The 16,175-nt window shown below is 42.4% G+C and overlaps 1 protein-coding gene across 2 annotated transcripts in view; it reads left to right on the top strand.

The window, feature by feature from the left end:
• The first annotated feature begins 976 nt into the window (after positions 1–976).
• Positions 977–16,175, top strand: part of LOC133485932 (ankyrin-3-like) — a 124,813-nt gene continuing 109,614 nt past the window's right edge. Inside the window, exons 1-3 of one of the 2 annotated variants that reach the window (XM_061790342.1) lie at positions 977–1,132; positions 1,234–1,387; positions 1,566–1,861. In XM_061790342.1, coding sequence (XP_061646326.1) covers positions 1,775–1,861 — 87 coding nt within the window. In that variant the 5' untranslated portion in view covers positions 977–1,132; positions 1,234–1,387; positions 1,566–1,774. Of the gene's footprint in view, positions 1,133–1,233; positions 1,862–16,175 lie in introns of both variants that reach the window. The other variant, XM_061790343.1, reaches the window with a different exon arrangement.

The following is a 16,175-nucleotide window of genomic DNA, read 5'->3' as shown; positions in this document are numbered from 1 at the left end:
AACGATTAACTACGCAATTGCCTTTCACCGGGCTCCTTTTTTTTTGTCATAGAGGAGAACAAAGTGAAAATGACTCGTGTTTTCTGTTTCTTAGCGGGAATAACGGTCGTCAGGCACCTTTTGGAAAAACATTTGCTGGAGGGGTTGGAAAAATCGCGAAATATAGCGACCAAATCACAAAGTTGGCAACACAAGAAAAAACTCGCAACCAGGCAGGGGTTCACCGTATTTTTTGACTCAAAATATTTGTCATACAAGAATGTACAAAAGCTGTGACTTTGGTCAGGTTAGTGATGTACTAAGGCAGATTCCGGCTAATTTACTAATTCAGGTTATGGCGCTGCCATAAGAACGGAACGCCATCATTTGCACGCTGCACTTCCACGTTCAGTGTAAGGTGGCGTGGACTCCCGGTCGGCATGGAAACGCATAGTGACAATTGTGGGAAAAATGCCAGAAATGCTCAATGTGTTGCCTTGAATATCATCCATTAGAACAGTGCTTCTCAACTGTTATCACCCCGGGACCCCCATTTACCCGTTTGTTGCAAACTCGCGACCCACTTTCATAGAAGTTGAGAACAAGAAAGAACTTTTTTGTTAAAAATAGCCTCTGAAAACATTGATACTGCATATCATATTTTCAAATGAGTGTGCGCTGCTCCCAAGGACATATTAAGGCTAAACTGCGCTGTGTCCGGAGAACAAGGAAGTAACATTTCTTGTCACTCTCCTACTATGTTTCAGGTGCACGCCTCTTTACTGAAAATCACAAAATCGATTTTTTACTAGCTGTCTGCGACCCACCTAAAATGGGTCCGCGACCCGCCAGTTGAGAATCACTGCATTCGAAGAAAGGACCTGTTGTTCAGATGGCGTTTTTAGCTGCCCTCCCCTTTGCTATGTCCCCCCCCTCTGCCTCTTCCGTCACTCTATCACATTTGTTCCCTCACCCTTTTTCCCTTCTCTCCCCCGCTCTGATTTGTAGCGCTTTTATTTTGTATTTATTTTTTCGATCCCATTCCCTTTGCTTGCTCTCTCCTCATTCCGAGCGTCTGCCTCATTAGCCACAGTATTCGCTTCGCTGTTGGAGGAGCGTTCAAGGCGTGCGCTCCAGCCCACCTCCCTGGCCTGTGAGTAGCTCTTGTCTTTTACCATTGCAACCTTTGCCCCCTGTCTGTGTGTGAAAATCTCTTCTCTTCATCCACATCTCTCTCCCGCTCTCTCTTTCCAGTAAGCTGATCTTGCGTGTTGGCAGAGAGCGGAGAGGAGTTCCTTTTCTGGAAGGACCCCCGCCACCTCGCCACTCTCCCCACCTTGAACACACACTCGCCTGTCAGAGATGTGGAAAGCCTCATTCCGTGTCACGCCTGCGAGAGAAGCGCATGGTAAAAAGGCAGGAGGGAGTGGATCTGTTTTTTTCCCACCCTTCCCCGCCACTTTCTCCACTTTTCCTTTTGCATCCTTCTTTTTCTTTTCCTGAGCTTTTAGGGTACTCTCAGGTAGACACCCTTCCTTCATCAAATCCTCTCTCTCTCTTTTTTTCTCTGCCGCTCTATCTCTCAGCGTCTACCCCACCCTTGCCAGAGAGCGCCGCTAATTGCGAAGGCAGCCGAGTGGGAGTGGACCTTCGTGGAGAAAGAGGAGGAGGAGAGCATCATCTCCTCTCGATGACTGTGGCCATGGAGCTCCACTGACGATGAGCTCCCAAATGCTGGATTAAACAAGGCACAACAACAAAAAAGAAGGGAGAAGAAGAAGAAGTGACTCTCAAAATGAGTGAGGAGGCAAAGGAGAAGACGGCAGTGGGAGGAGGAGGAGGAGGGGGAAAGGGGGCTCATCGCAAAAAGAAAGGCAAAAAGGTGAGTTTATTTTGCTTTGAATGGAAAGTAAGCTTCAAACACACCCCTAACGATATTCGAGCACATGACAGGTGATGTTTCAGTTGCGCAAGGGAGCCTGTCAGTCACCGGCGCTAATCCTTAAACTGCAACCGGTCGGTCCGGTTGTTTTCTCGCCTCAGGTGATTGGCTACATGAGCGGAGCTATGCAAAGTAGAGGGTAGGGGCAAGGGGGCTGGGTGGGGTCGTGTTAAAGTGAACAGACATCTGTTGTACTGTCAAACTCCTCCACAGCTGTATGTATGTGCTTATGTAATACATTACCAGCCTGTTGGTTGGCTCCCGACTTGTTATCAAGGCGTTTAAAACCCGAGCTGCAAAAACATGTTTTGACTGATGACTTGGAATGTTGAGGTGCGTGTGAGCCTGCACACACATGTGTGTCTTCTTTTTTTCACTTAACACAAACCCAGTGTTAGAGCGTCAGCCTCACAGTTCTGAGGACCCGGGTTCAATCCCCGGCCCCGCCTGTGTGGAGTTTGCATGTTCTCCCCGTGCCTGCGTGGGTTTTCTCCGGGTACTCCGGTTTCCTCCCACATCCCAAAAACATGCATGAATTGGGGACTCTAAATTGCCCGTAGGCATGACTGTGAGTGCGAATGGTTGTTTGTTCCTATGTGCCCTGCGATTGGCTGGCAACCAGTTCAGGGTGTACCCCGCCTCCTGCCCGATGACAGCTGGGATAGGCTCCAGCACGCCCGCGACCCTAGTGAGGAGAAGCGGCTCAGAAAATGGATGGATGGATGGACAAACCCAGTGTGTCTTCTTTCAGAATAAACAAACCTAAAAAGCGCACTTATCGTGCCGTGCCTCCTTTCTCTTTATGCGCGTCTGGCTGTAAAATACACACCAGGACTATGTTTCCGTCTGAGACGGGATGAGGCTTAGAGCTTTATTTGGGGTTGGCCCTTGAGATGCAGGATTTATTAGACAGGAGGCAAAGAGCAGAACGGAGCGCACTGTTACACAAGATTGCCGCCATACATTTTAACAAGGTTGGAATGGGTGTTGTTGTTGAGAAGTGGCACATTATTTTCTTTGGTTTGCAATTAAATTCATAGGCGCCCTGGTATCGGTCACCCCTCTCGTGGTGCAAAAACGTTCTGAATGATAACGCTGGTGGCCTGCAATTCCACCAAAACAAGCGTCATCAAGGATCATTTGAGCATTCAACTTGATCATTAACAGGCAGAATAATGTAATTATTACAAAAGGTATTGAAATTAATGTGGTGCCTCGCAATATGATTTCAATTCATTCCGTAATCATGCTCATCGTTTCCCCTTGAAAATCAACGGAAATGCAATTAATCTGTTCTAGCCCCCCCCCCCCCCCCAAAATAGAACAGAAATTATTTTTTTTAAATAATAAAAATTTCACTCTACGATATTGTACTTTAAAAGCATACAGTAATAACATAAATAAGTAGAATGTAGATAATTAAATAATTGGAGGCTGTTTGTGTCTTGTGATTTAATGATTCAATTCTTTGTGCTGCTCCTTCTGGTGTGCTTGCCTTGGCCACAGAGAGGCAGTATAATGCAGACACAAATGAAGGAAAATAGTACTTCTACTGATACTGTAAGTCACTCAGTAAGATGCTGTAATATTAGTTATTTTTATTTAGAAAAAACGCCTGTGAGTATTGCTATAATATCTGTCTACATGTGCTGTTCTAACATTTGTGTTCAAATATGTGTGAGACAGTAAACGTCAACGAGGAGTGGCACAAAACAGCTTGAAGCCTCTTTTTTAAGGAATTGTTCAATATTTGCCAAAGTACGGCTTATTTTGAAGTAAGTTGAGTTGAGTTCACGGCCACCATGCAACGATCGTATCTCAAAGCAAAAAAAAAAAAAAAAAAAATATTAAAAAAAAAAAAATTGGCCAAACAAGAGCTCATAAGTCTAGTCACTCGTATGTCAAGGCCACTGTATTGGAATAGTCCATCGGAAACGGGACTTTCCGATGCATGTAAACACGTTCGTCCAACTTTAATGTAGCATAGATGGACAAAAGCACCTGTGTAATTCGCCTAGATTTATTGGATGCATTAACAATTAAAGAGACTTGGTGGGCTACATTGTGGTTGTTCGAGAAAAATGAAATGAAAATGAAATAATAATGAAAGGTGATTGGACGAAGGTTGTCAGCCTAGTACTTCTCTGTCTCTGTTGTTCCATCCCATAATCGCATAAAGCCTTCAGTGATGTTCTTTCTTCGTCTTTAAGATTCTGTGTCCAGTTTTGATAAAACTGCCGCTAAGGGAACATTAAGGGGTACGCCATTAGATGCTAGTCTGGTTACCGCTCATTTTTTGCCCTATCAATGTGGAAGATATGCAAAATGAAATTCAATGTACGCATGAAAGGAAAATATTTCTACAAATCTTTTAAACATTTCCCAGCATTGCCTTAATCTCCCAGTGGATAGTTGCGTTGCAGGTTGGTTTAAATGAACCAATAGGATTATCACTAAGGCCCAAAGTTCCCTACAGACGTATCTTCTTCCTCAGCAGGCCCATGGTCTGTTATCTCCCTCACGCAGACTCCACTCTGCCGCCACAAAGCACGGAACAGCTCTGAAAATCATACATATTGATGTTTTTCCTGGTTTGATTCTGTTTGTTGGTTGTTTGTCGTCAGGTCACCGTGTGCGCATGTGCGTATGCCACATCATAACTATGCCAGATGTGTTCATGATTGTAACCATGGCAACTGGGCTCTCTTTGGAGCGAAAGATGTCGAGGGTGAGCGAACGGAAGAGGGAGTGGAATTAAAGAGAGAGCGAGATGAGGAAGCGGAGGCTGGGCTGGTTGAACTTGTTGGCCAGAAGAGAAATATTACATTTTTCATGAAGCAGACGTTCTGATGGACCTGGTAGCTCGCACGTCCGATTTAATGTCTGTCTGTCTGTCCAACGAGACGCGGTAGTGCTGTAGAATAAAAAAAAAAAAAACGGACACAGTCATTTGCATTTTGAAGCAAGTGTCAGTGCTCCTACTTGGGATCCATTTTAGATTTCTCCTGACAACAAATCACGATCATGCAGTTAATCTGGAGCCTATCCCAGTTGACTTTTGAGAGGGGCCAGAGACACACTGGACTGGTCCCCAGCCAATTGCAGGCCACATAAAAAACAAACAACCATTCACACTCACATTCACACCTGAGGACAATTTAGAGTGTGTTTCAAACTCAAGGCCTGGGGGCCAGATCTGGCCCGCCATATACACTTTTTGTGATCCACTAAAACAAATCCAGTGTCTATGTCATGTTTCTTGCTAAATAGATTCGTTCATTTCATTTTAGAATAAAATCTTTACCAAACATAAACCCCCCCCCCTTTTTTTTATAGCTATTGCAAAAATGTTTTGTTCCCAAATCCCTGCTTAGCATAAAGCATGTTTTTAAAGTCTAAAAAAATTTGATTTTTCTAATGCCAAAATCATAACCATAACATAAAGAGGAGGAAGCAAAGACCATGTTCAAAAATACATTTTTAGTTGCAAGTAGTTGCGCAACCGTTACATCGATGATTCAATAGTCGATATCAGCTGCTGAGGAGGTGAACTTAAGGTTGTTAGGAGGAGATGCTGAAAACAGCTGTTCCCTGCAAAACAACAGATTGGCAATTTTGTAAACAAACGTGCTTGCCTCCCAGATCTTAGATGGAATGTTTTTGTGGTTGGTGTTTATTGTCATTTTAGCTACTCTGGACACTTGCGTTTACATGTCTCGGCTTTTAGCCTTTTTTTTTTTTTTTTTTTTTAACATTTACACAGCAACTAATTTCCTTTTTCACTTTCAACTTAATTGAAATTGTCCATCGGCTTGCATAACGATAACGGTGTGTAATGTATTTAAAAAAAACAAAAAAACACCTCCCACTTTGAGTTGGGTTGTCAAATTCAAAAGTAAAATTGGAGAAAACGGCCTATAAAATTTACTCTCTAGAATGTATTTTCCTCAATACATTTTCTGATCCAAGTAGATTCTGGATCATTTTAAAGGGCTCCATGGCGGTTCTGTCAGAATAACGTCTGACAATTCAGCACACGAGTAGAATGAAAGTGTCTTACTCGTAACATTTGTCCACCACTAGTAAGTTGTTAAGATGGATATCAAGGATATCGACGCAGCTTAAGCATTTATTTGTTATTCTTGATTCAAAGTCCTTGATGTGAGCATTTATTTGATACCAAGGATATTGAATCAAGAATATTGAATAGTAGCATTAGTAACAAGCAAACAGTTTTGCCTCACTAGTAATCTGTAGTTGTCCCACAAGTATACCAAAGTTGACCTAATATGGTGCAGGAATGTCATAGATTAGTGCAAAGGAGTAGTGAAAAAAATATTACTAGTAGACACAGCAGTTCGACTGGTACGCTGAATTGTCTTACTAGTAAGGACAAATCGCTTACTAGTACATGGACCTAAGTTGGTTATCAAGGATATCGACTAAATGCTCAAACGGCTTTCCATAGTCTCGTCCATTTAGTTAAGTCTTAGAGTCACTTTGCTGTTATTTTGTTGATCAAGCACGGTCTTCCAGCCAAAACTTGTGTTGCATTTTTCGATTCTCTCCCTCACTTTCTGTCTCTGGTCTTGTCTTGCGTCTGACGAGACGGTCTGGGTCATCTCTCATCATGAGAAGCGTGGCTGCTGGAAAGAAGCTGTTGTGTGACTGTGTCTTCAAAGAGGGATGACGCATGACGCGTGCCCCCCAGTTCAACAGCAAAGCAAAAGTGCCGGTGTTTGTGTGTTTGTGTGTGCACGCTCCGTTTTGATTTTCACATTAGGCTTAATGGACTTGGATCACATTCTTAAGAGGGGTGGATTGTGCATTATCGGCAATCGCAAGAGGCTTTATGGCGATATTATGTTTGCTCAGTAGTCAGATGCGGTTAACGTGCAGTTATGTTTGTGTTGTAGCTCCGTACTGTATGTTACACAAGCTGGAAATTGGGACTAGGTTGTGCCAAAGTGCACATCCATGTGATTTCTTACGTAAAGCCGCACATGTTCTCGATCAGGTTGTGTGCGGAGGTGTGAGCGAGTGCACGTGTGGGCTTCCCCCTCATCCCAGTAGCGCTATAAATGAATGCATGCATGTGTAGGTGGGTTATTCCTGCCCTTGCCTTATGGATCTTGCAGGGAGATTGAGGCAGGCCTGGGGAGGGAACACGGGGGTCAGCCTGGTGGAGCTCCTCCACTCTCGCGGGGATACGAGTGACAAGTGGATGAAAACTGTGATGAGGAATAGATTGGGAAGATGGTTGTTAAGAGGAAGACTTTATAGTAGTTGCATTCATTTGTTATCACTGTTGAGGTTGTGTGTAATGGCTACGGTGGAGTAAACGTACTAATACCTCAATTTGGGTTGGTTCATTGGCCTTTTGTAAGAAGTCTGGTTCGCCACAGTAATCGAATTTTAGCCAATTAATATAGTTATAATATAGTTACTGTACTCGGTTTTTTTTTAGCCACTCAATCATGTTTTTATACCGTCTCATCTAAATTAGTATAGATTGTACCTTTTCAGGGACCAAAGCAACCATTTAGATCCAAACTGAAGTGTGCGTACACACGAGAGTGAAGAGTGTCCAGCTAATCAACAAAAGAGACTCTCCTCCACTCTTTCCATCCAGCACTCTCCAAATCTCGCTGCTCGGCCCGCCTTGCAATCACCAAGCACACTTTTTTTTTTTTTCTTTTTATGTTCTCTTTGCAAGAATAAATCGATAACACGGCGGGCTCAGCACAATTTAAATGGCTTTCTCTCCCCGTGTACGAGATGGTGTTCGCCGCTATATGCTTCTGTCCGTGTAAAACCCCGTCGGGCCTCAGCCGGCAAGTGTAACTTTCACGACATTTCGAAGCACACCTTTTTAATCAGTTCTCAACAGTCGCCCCCATTCTAGTTCATTTCTAGGGTTTTTGATGGGTTTCTTTCACCCCCAAACTCACGGACCTTGCTTTGGGCAGAACAGAAATTCCCCAAACTGTTCCCACAAAGTTGTTATTCTCCTTGCTAGGAAGAAATTAAGACTCCTAGGCAAACATTAATTGATTGATTTAAAGAATCTATTAAGAGGTATGTCCCCAAGACTTTTGGCCATATCTTGCATAGCTGCAAAGAGAGGAACATATTCAAGTATTTTCCTGTATGCACTTGCCTGATTATTTTCTGTGCAAGCATCTGCTACTGCCTCATTATGGCAGCCTCTTCCGCTTCCCTCTCTTCCCCCCGTGTTGTGTTTATTCCATTCCTTTTATCCCTCTCTTCATTTCAAAGACTCCACAGTGTGAGGCAGAAAGAAGGGAGGGGAGGTACAAGAACTAGAGTTGCACTGTTGGATTTGTATAAAAAAAAAATCTCAAGAATTTGGGATCCTCTGAGCTTCCACTGGATCGGCATTGCCATGGCAACTGCTAAACGCGAGCAAGCGGGACCAAAAAAAAAAGAAAGCATTTTATTAGCTGCCTAAAGAAAGCGGTTTATGGCCGGTGTTTGTCTGTCGACCTCGTTGCGACTGTAGCGACTCTATTTATGGCAGCTCTTATAAAAACACTTCAATTTATTTGGTGGCATTCTCGCCTGACTTCAGTTCCCGTTCCGTGATGTTGTGAATGTGAGTGGGAATGGTCGGCTGTCTCTATGTGAGGTTGACTTGGCGACCAGTCCAGGTTGTCGTCTGCCTGTTGGTGCAAAGTTAGCTCGGACACACTCCAGCTTCCCGCGAGCCCAATTAGGACAATGGCTGGATGGTATTTCCCATGGAGATTAATGGGAATATTTGCTCAATTACAGAAATTAAGTGAACCCTGAATTCACTTAGTTACAATTTTCTATAACGCTCTAAGATGCCACATGAAGGCCCTGAAAGTAGGAATTGGTGCCAAGGAAGTATCTTGACGTGATACATTTCAAATGAGAGACAATTATTGTTTTATGTCAGGGAGGAGCTAACTTTAGCCTGGGTTGTTAGTGGAAGCTACGGAGAGTCTTCACTGCATATACATGTGTACTTAAAAAAAAAAAAAAAAATAATAATAATCAAAGCATCTGTAAGCCATTTAGTTTTAAGGGTAATGTTGTAAAATGAGTTTGTTTTGGGATTATAATTTTTACTGTCTAATCCAGTAATATGATCAACTAGAAACATCTATAGGCTGGGTGTCAATGACTCACATTGTTTTGCTATTCACAGCAGGGCTCTGTCCCTATCGCCCTATATTTACTGTGAACCGAAAAGTCTCCAGATCATAGAAAGTTTCTAGAAATTGCAACAGTCGTATTTTGTAGGGCGATAAGATAAATGCTGGAGGTTTAGGGACGCTTTGACGTGTGCCCTGAGGCAACGTCACCCTGCGGATGAAGGGGTGAGTGACATTCAAAACTAGGAAGGTAGATGAGAAGCTGTGCAAATAGAGTTTGGGTTATAGGCAGGAAAATGGCAACCAGCAAGGATAGCAGTGTGCAGCAGATCACAGCAGGGATCGGGAGATGTTAAGCAAGCGCAAGATGAGAACGTGTTCAAGCCAAACATAACGGAAACTCCGCAGTCCCTGATGTGGCTTTTCACAATGTTGCGTAATTCTGTGAGATCTTGCTGTAATCAACCTGCCGCCTTATTTAAGCTTTCGAAGAACACAAGTTTTCACCTCATTTCAATTTCCCCTGCTTTTCTTTGCTCTCAGTGATGCGGAGTGGAGACAAACTTGATGATGAAGATAGGAATTCTTGTGCTTGGGCTTTTTTTTAGACTCCATTTCCTGGCAGCTGCTTTGTATGATGGTGCCACCGTTGACTATTAATTGTCAAACACCGCCCGCTCTCTTTTTTCCATCACATCCAACCGTTCTTCACGCCATTGATTTTAATGAGTGGCCCCAGCTTTTCCTCGGGCTCAGACTCACCCGGCGACACAAATCTAAAGCTGTTATTGCTGTTCAGCTCCATTTATGACGTTCGCTGTTCAAACAGCTGATGTAATGAGCCAATAAATTAAAAAGTTGCAGGCCTCGATCAAATCGGTTTCTCAAAGTTCTGTCCATGTGTCGAACGAGACCAGCTCCAACACGCTTATTAAATGCAAACCAACCTCAAATTTCAACCGCACAAGTCGCTCAATTTGAAAATTTAGGACGATGATGCCGCAAAAGTCGCACAAAACCTTTGAACCATTATCATGTGACATCATATTCACAATTTCATGTTTTTTTTTCTGTAAAAACCTACGTACTAACAATTTTTAGCTTTCTGAAACAGCCAAAGAGGCCGCCGAAGCACTTTTTAAATAAGAAAGTAGTACAGGAATTGGTCACAAGGAAGTCTTTGTCGCATGTGCATGTACACACACACACTTTTGGTAAATGTATTTTTTTAAATCAAATCCTCTGTTAAGCCATTTAATTTTAAATGCAATGTAAGAGGAGTTTGAAATGATATTAAAGTGTTTTAGGACCATAGGTTTTGATAAGGTTAAACTATTAATAGACACTATAGCCAATTATCAACATTTTGGGGGGTGTAAATTAGTCTGTATTTTTTATTTCTTCATTTATTTTTGCTATTCGCAGCAGGGCTTGGGCGCTATCCCCGGTAACAATAATTACGGTAACTTTGTTTTGTTTTTATTGGTGGATTTTATTAAGCTTTTGAGGCTGATAACAAGGCGCTAGCTAGTCACGGACTGACTTGTCGCTATGTATGTATGTATGTATTCATGTAACAATGCTTATTTTTACACTTGTATGACCTTTAAGAATCTTCATGATACTTCAAACACTGTAGCGTTTCTAAATGTTTTATAATGGCACCTCTTTGACCCAAGAACAGATTCATTCAATGTCAATTTCCTTTCTCATGGGAAGTTTTACGGTTACAGCCCTCGCCAAAAAACTGCATCAAAAATGCAGTCTGATACATACAATTACGAGCAGTGATTCCAGTTATACTGTAAACCAGAGTTGTTTTGACTCTAGCAAGTATTCTTTTCAAAAGCTACAATTTGAGTTGCTGTGTTTGAACTGACATCAACAAGGTGACGTGGCAAAGTAGCATGGCTCCAGGCTCACGGGTGCCTGCACCGGCTACCGTTGTCATACATAAGTGTTTGTGTGTGTGTGTGTGTTTATTCTGGAGAATAGCCTGCGTGCGTGAAGCGGGTGCGTTTTTGGTTATGCGAGAACAGTCGCACGATGTGACAACCTCCAGCTGTGAGGGTGTGAAGCTGCTAATGAGATGGCCTCTGGACGTGCATGCGCGTTTGTGTACGTGTAGTTCACGGAAAGACAGTGGGCCGCATCCGAGAGGTCGTTCCCAAATCAGCAGAAGCATGAGCAGAGTAAGCGTCTTCTTGAGCTTTTAACTGAGCTGCCATTAAATATGTAAGGATGATGAGCTGGTAAAAAGGGTGAATATGGGAAAAGGATATTCAGAAAGAATGAATGCAGGGTTGGGGGCGGGGGAGTGGGAAGATGACTAGGGAAGGTTAGATGGAGAAAAAGAGTGACCAGTGTTAAGGGTGAGCAAAGTTATAGCTAACAAGAAAGGATGAGGAGCGAGAATAGTGTAACAGTGGGTAGAGGAGGGATGAGGAGTGAAGAAGAATGAGGTGGGAGGATGGATGGATGAAAGGAAGGGGAAGTAGGGAGGACTAAGGGCGTGGATATTGGCTGGGTGAGAAGGACATAAAGAAACCTTTTGAATTGAATGTGACACTTGACACACACTTGAAGGTAAGCTGAAGGAACAAAGAAAGAAAGAAAGAAAGAAAGAATCCGGAGTGGAATAAGAATTAAACAGATTAATTCATCAATTGTCATTCATCTCGGGGGGCCGCCATGTTTGGCAATATCGCCCTCTGCTGTCGACCGAAATGAATGTCACATCTGCTCTCCCGCTTGCGTTGCGAAGGTCACGTGACTAAACCCGGAAAACGTCCCGTGTCTCATACACGGTGTATCAAACCCTCATGTCATCACCCCGCAGTTATGCTAGTTATCGCAGCATACATGGGGAGTCTGCCAGTGTTTTCCGGGTTTCATTCGTATTCCACAACAGCAATATCAATCCGAATACTGTGTTTGGACCAGTGGTGGCACATACAACGTATTCTTGCAAAAACATTTGGGGGTTTAGTTCCCCTTGAAGGAAGGAAGTATAGCCAAGGAGGAGATAGGAGAGGAAGGATGCAGTAGTGATGAATGGGGAGGAAGGATACACAAAGAGGAAGTGTTAGAGGGGAAAGAACAACAGGAAAAAGGGATGGGTGGTATGAATAGAGTGCAAGGAAAAGTGAGTGGGAAGGAAGGATGAGTACAGAGGAAGGATGTGGTTATGATGGCGGGATGCGGATGAGTGATTGCAGAGCTGAGGTGTCCAGGAAGTGGCCTCGGAGAGGTACAGCGGAGTCTTCCCTCTGTGGAGTCATGAATAAATCACTGGTGAGATCTCGAGAGGAATGTCGTCTTAGTTGCGACGCATCCCAGATGGCCGAGTTCACCCAGAGAGAGGACTTGCCAAGTTGTAATTCCGCAGCTGAGGACACTTCCCCATTGGACTCATCCGTTATTATCCAAACACAAGCGTCACATCTCCTGATGATGACCTACCCTCAAGTGCTTACGAGAAGAAACATATTTACAATGGTACCTCGGCTTAGAAATTGAACTCGTTCGTATCTCAAATCAACTTTCCCCATTGAAATCAATGGAAATGCCATTGATCCATTTCAGCTCCCCCCAAAAGACCCCCATATTTTTGTTGACAAAAACAGCCATGTGTAGTATTAGAACGGTATAAAAACATACACTAATACCATAATTAAATAGAATGTGAAGTATGAAACACGTTTTGCAAGATTTTTTTTATTCAATTCACACATACACGAGACATGTAGTTTTTGATGATGAAACATGAAAAAGCCCACGTGGCGGCAATAATATTAGTCGTTTTTTTGCAGAGCACAGAGAATATCATTAGCCTTGTAGCATAATTGCCCTAGACATTGTTAACTACTGTCACACTATTAATAGAAAAATACCAATGTGTGTGCTAAAAATGATTATTTCTTTATGTCTGTGGAGATTCTCAGTCATCCAGGTCATGGTCATCTGCAAAAGGTAGAATAGACATCATCCGCTTCTTCTCAGCACTCACTTTCTTGACACCCATGGTTAGAATAAAGTAAACTTGTAAATCCAATCAAGGTGCCACTGTAAAAGGAAAATATCAACAGGGAGGCCGAGTGATGACTAATTGATTGTAGAAAGCATGTTGCACGTATGTGTATCATTAAAAGACTGCACTCGCGCAGGAAGTTGTTACGTAAAAAGCGAGTGGGTGGACGAAGATGAGGAAAAATGTTGACAGATTCGCTTAAATGATGGAGTCGTGTCGGCGCTCACGCACCCGTGGAGACAGTAATGGAATTGCGAGGGAACAAAGGGAAAACCATTCCCTCCCAAAGCGTCATTAAAAGAATGGAGACATTCTCCTTCTCGCCGTGGCCGAGACGCAGAGCGATTGCGTGGTTCTGGTCCACCTGTCTTCCACAGTTCTGATCTATTGTTCACCCGCGTCTCTCTCGCTCACTCTCTTGTGGTTCTTCTATGCGAGATGCATGTAAGCTTCTAATTAACAGCATGGAGAATAATGTAAACAAGTTATGCAGGACTAAGCCTCAGACCTCTTGAGCTCTTTCAAATATAATAAAGAGATGTGTGGCTCAGGATGTCCATGATAGTTGAACCAAACGCACATACAGTAAAACCTCTAAATTAAAAGGTGTTACAGTTGGGAGTTGCATAAAAATTCTGAAATGAAATTATATGCATCCATAGCCACAATATATATTATTTTCTAATTATGTACAAAATTATATTAAATTCTCGTTAGAAGAAAAATGTCTCCCTCATCCACAAAAAAAAAAAATCCCTGAAAATGCAATCTTCCAGTCGATGTACATTAGGGGAGAATCATTGATTGTTTTGTTTTTTTCTTAGCAGTGTAGAACATGAATTGCTCTATTTGCAAACGGGTGGGCCACCAACGTTTCTGACTCACCAATTCTTCCAACTATAAATGTTAAGGTTAAACTTTAGAGCGTTGCTTACTTTTTCTTCAGGAAAAAGTTGCAGAATTGAATGCATTTCAGTTTTAAATCACCAAATCACCTCTTCACCCTCCGTCATGAGGGCGCATCACCATTACGAACATTCGAAAAAAACTTATCTGAAGCATCCTCATGAAAGCACCGCATGAGGCTCTCCCGCCAGCCAACGAGCATTTCTGAGAAGTCGTCGTCTCCTAAGTGAAAGTGGCAGCTAATTGTCTGTTTAGCCAGCATGGTCACAGTCACAAGCGGATGAAAACAGTATTAGTATTGACCCCACGCCGCCGGGTGGCCGTGTAATCCTCCGGGAGTCGCGCTACAAGCGATGCGAGTGCACTCGCGGGCCAGCGAGGAGGACGTGACTTGTGATCCACTCGTGAAATTAACACCTAACTGGAAAAGAGGAGGAAATCACGGCGAACGACAGATTAAACATCCGCGGGGCCAAGAAGTGTCTCCATCTTTAATCTGCGCCCATTGAAGAAGTGTCGAATGAGGGATTTGGAGGGAATGAGATCGGAGAGCACGGATGATCCTTGTTCATCTTATTATTCCATCTTCAAGAGCGGCTAATTGGAGCTGTCAAGCTTCTGTTAATCCGCACCAGTGGAACATTCCGAAAAACGCCGTACCACCTCAGTCATCAACGGGATTATCAGACGGCCGACCGAAAAGCGCTTTGACCGACGAAAAATGTCATTTAGTCAATCTGTCCACTTGAATGGGAAATTACCTTGAATGATAATTGCATTACTGTACCTTGATTTACAAGCTTAATTCGTTCTGTGACAATGCCTCGTAACCCAAAACAGTGGACTCTCAAATCATCTTTCCCCAATGAAATGAATGGACTTGCCATTAATGCGTTCCAGCTCCATTTTGTGTCGAGTGTGTGCCTTGGCTACCTCTTGGCAGTGTAATGCAGACATACAAAAAACAAAACAAAACAAAAAACAAACAAACAAACAAAAAAAGTAGTTTCACAACTAAGTCACTCAGTAACCAAGTACCACGTTCGCATCTCAAGCCATTTTCCCCCATTGAAATAAATGGAAATGTCATTAATCCGTTCACAAAATACTTGTACCACCATTATGACCACATTAAAATAAAGTAGCGTAGTAAAAACAAGGTTTTATTCTGAAAGTCTGTTCAATATTATTGTAAGCCACTATAACATTTAAACATTAACACTACAATTAACTCAATAATTGCCCAATGTGGGCCTCAGAAGCTCTTTGAGTCTCTTTTGTGATTAAGGGTTTAACAAATAAACTTGACTTAAATATAAGGGGGGGGGGGAAACGACGACACTTTAACAATTAAACAATAACACAAAAATTAATTATAGGGAAGAAAACTGCACTTAAATTATGATTAATTTAAAGTGTGTAGCACATAAAAGTTATATACAAACTATACCTAAATAAATGCTTGGAAACAAATCGTTCTAAAATATAAAATTTTAATATATTGCATTCAAAAATTAAATACAAGTGAACTGTACTTAACTTAATTTACTGTACTTCATTTAAAAACAAATAATCCACTGTAACATGATGTACAGTTTGAACATTTAATTAGGTGATTCCTTTGCATACCACTAGAGGGAGCCCACATACCACTACTAGCTATTGAAAATGCAAGTAAAAAAAAGAATGGTCACCAATAAATTGGTACCTCGAACACAATCCATTCGTGGAGTTTTCATCTGTTCTCAGATCTATCACCCTTATAATAGCTTTATTAAATGTACAGGCAATGTTTCAGTAACATCTAAAAATCTCCATGTGACTTCCTGTGTATATTCTTCTTTTGTCACATTCTTGCCAAGTCATGGGTGAAGAATGGGAGTGGTTATTATGTTAATTAGCTCCACTGAATGGCGGAAGTGTAGAACAGCTCACATTTTCAGAAGTAGGCTGATCAAAGGTCTAATTCACCCTTGATTGGGTGACCCAAGCAATGTTTACAAGCAATTAAAAAGTCAATTTTCCATTCTAGGTCCCCTTTTAACTAATATGGTTCCTTGCCCGCACAAACTACACTATACCCTTGGTGATGTATACTGTTTATGGGGCAGCGTCACTCTCGGCGTGTATATTTTCCAACGGAATTAATTCATCACAATGACGAGAAGCTGCAGCG

Source organism: Phyllopteryx taeniolatus, chromosome 11 (genome assembly GCF_024500385.1).
Source record: "Phyllopteryx taeniolatus isolate TA_2022b chromosome 11, UOR_Ptae_1.2, whole genome shotgun sequence".
Taxonomy (NCBI): domain Eukaryota; kingdom Metazoa; phylum Chordata; class Actinopteri; order Syngnathiformes; family Syngnathidae; genus Phyllopteryx; species Phyllopteryx taeniolatus.
Note: the sequence above shows the minus strand (reverse complement) of the source record. Positions and strands in the feature narration are given on the sequence as shown.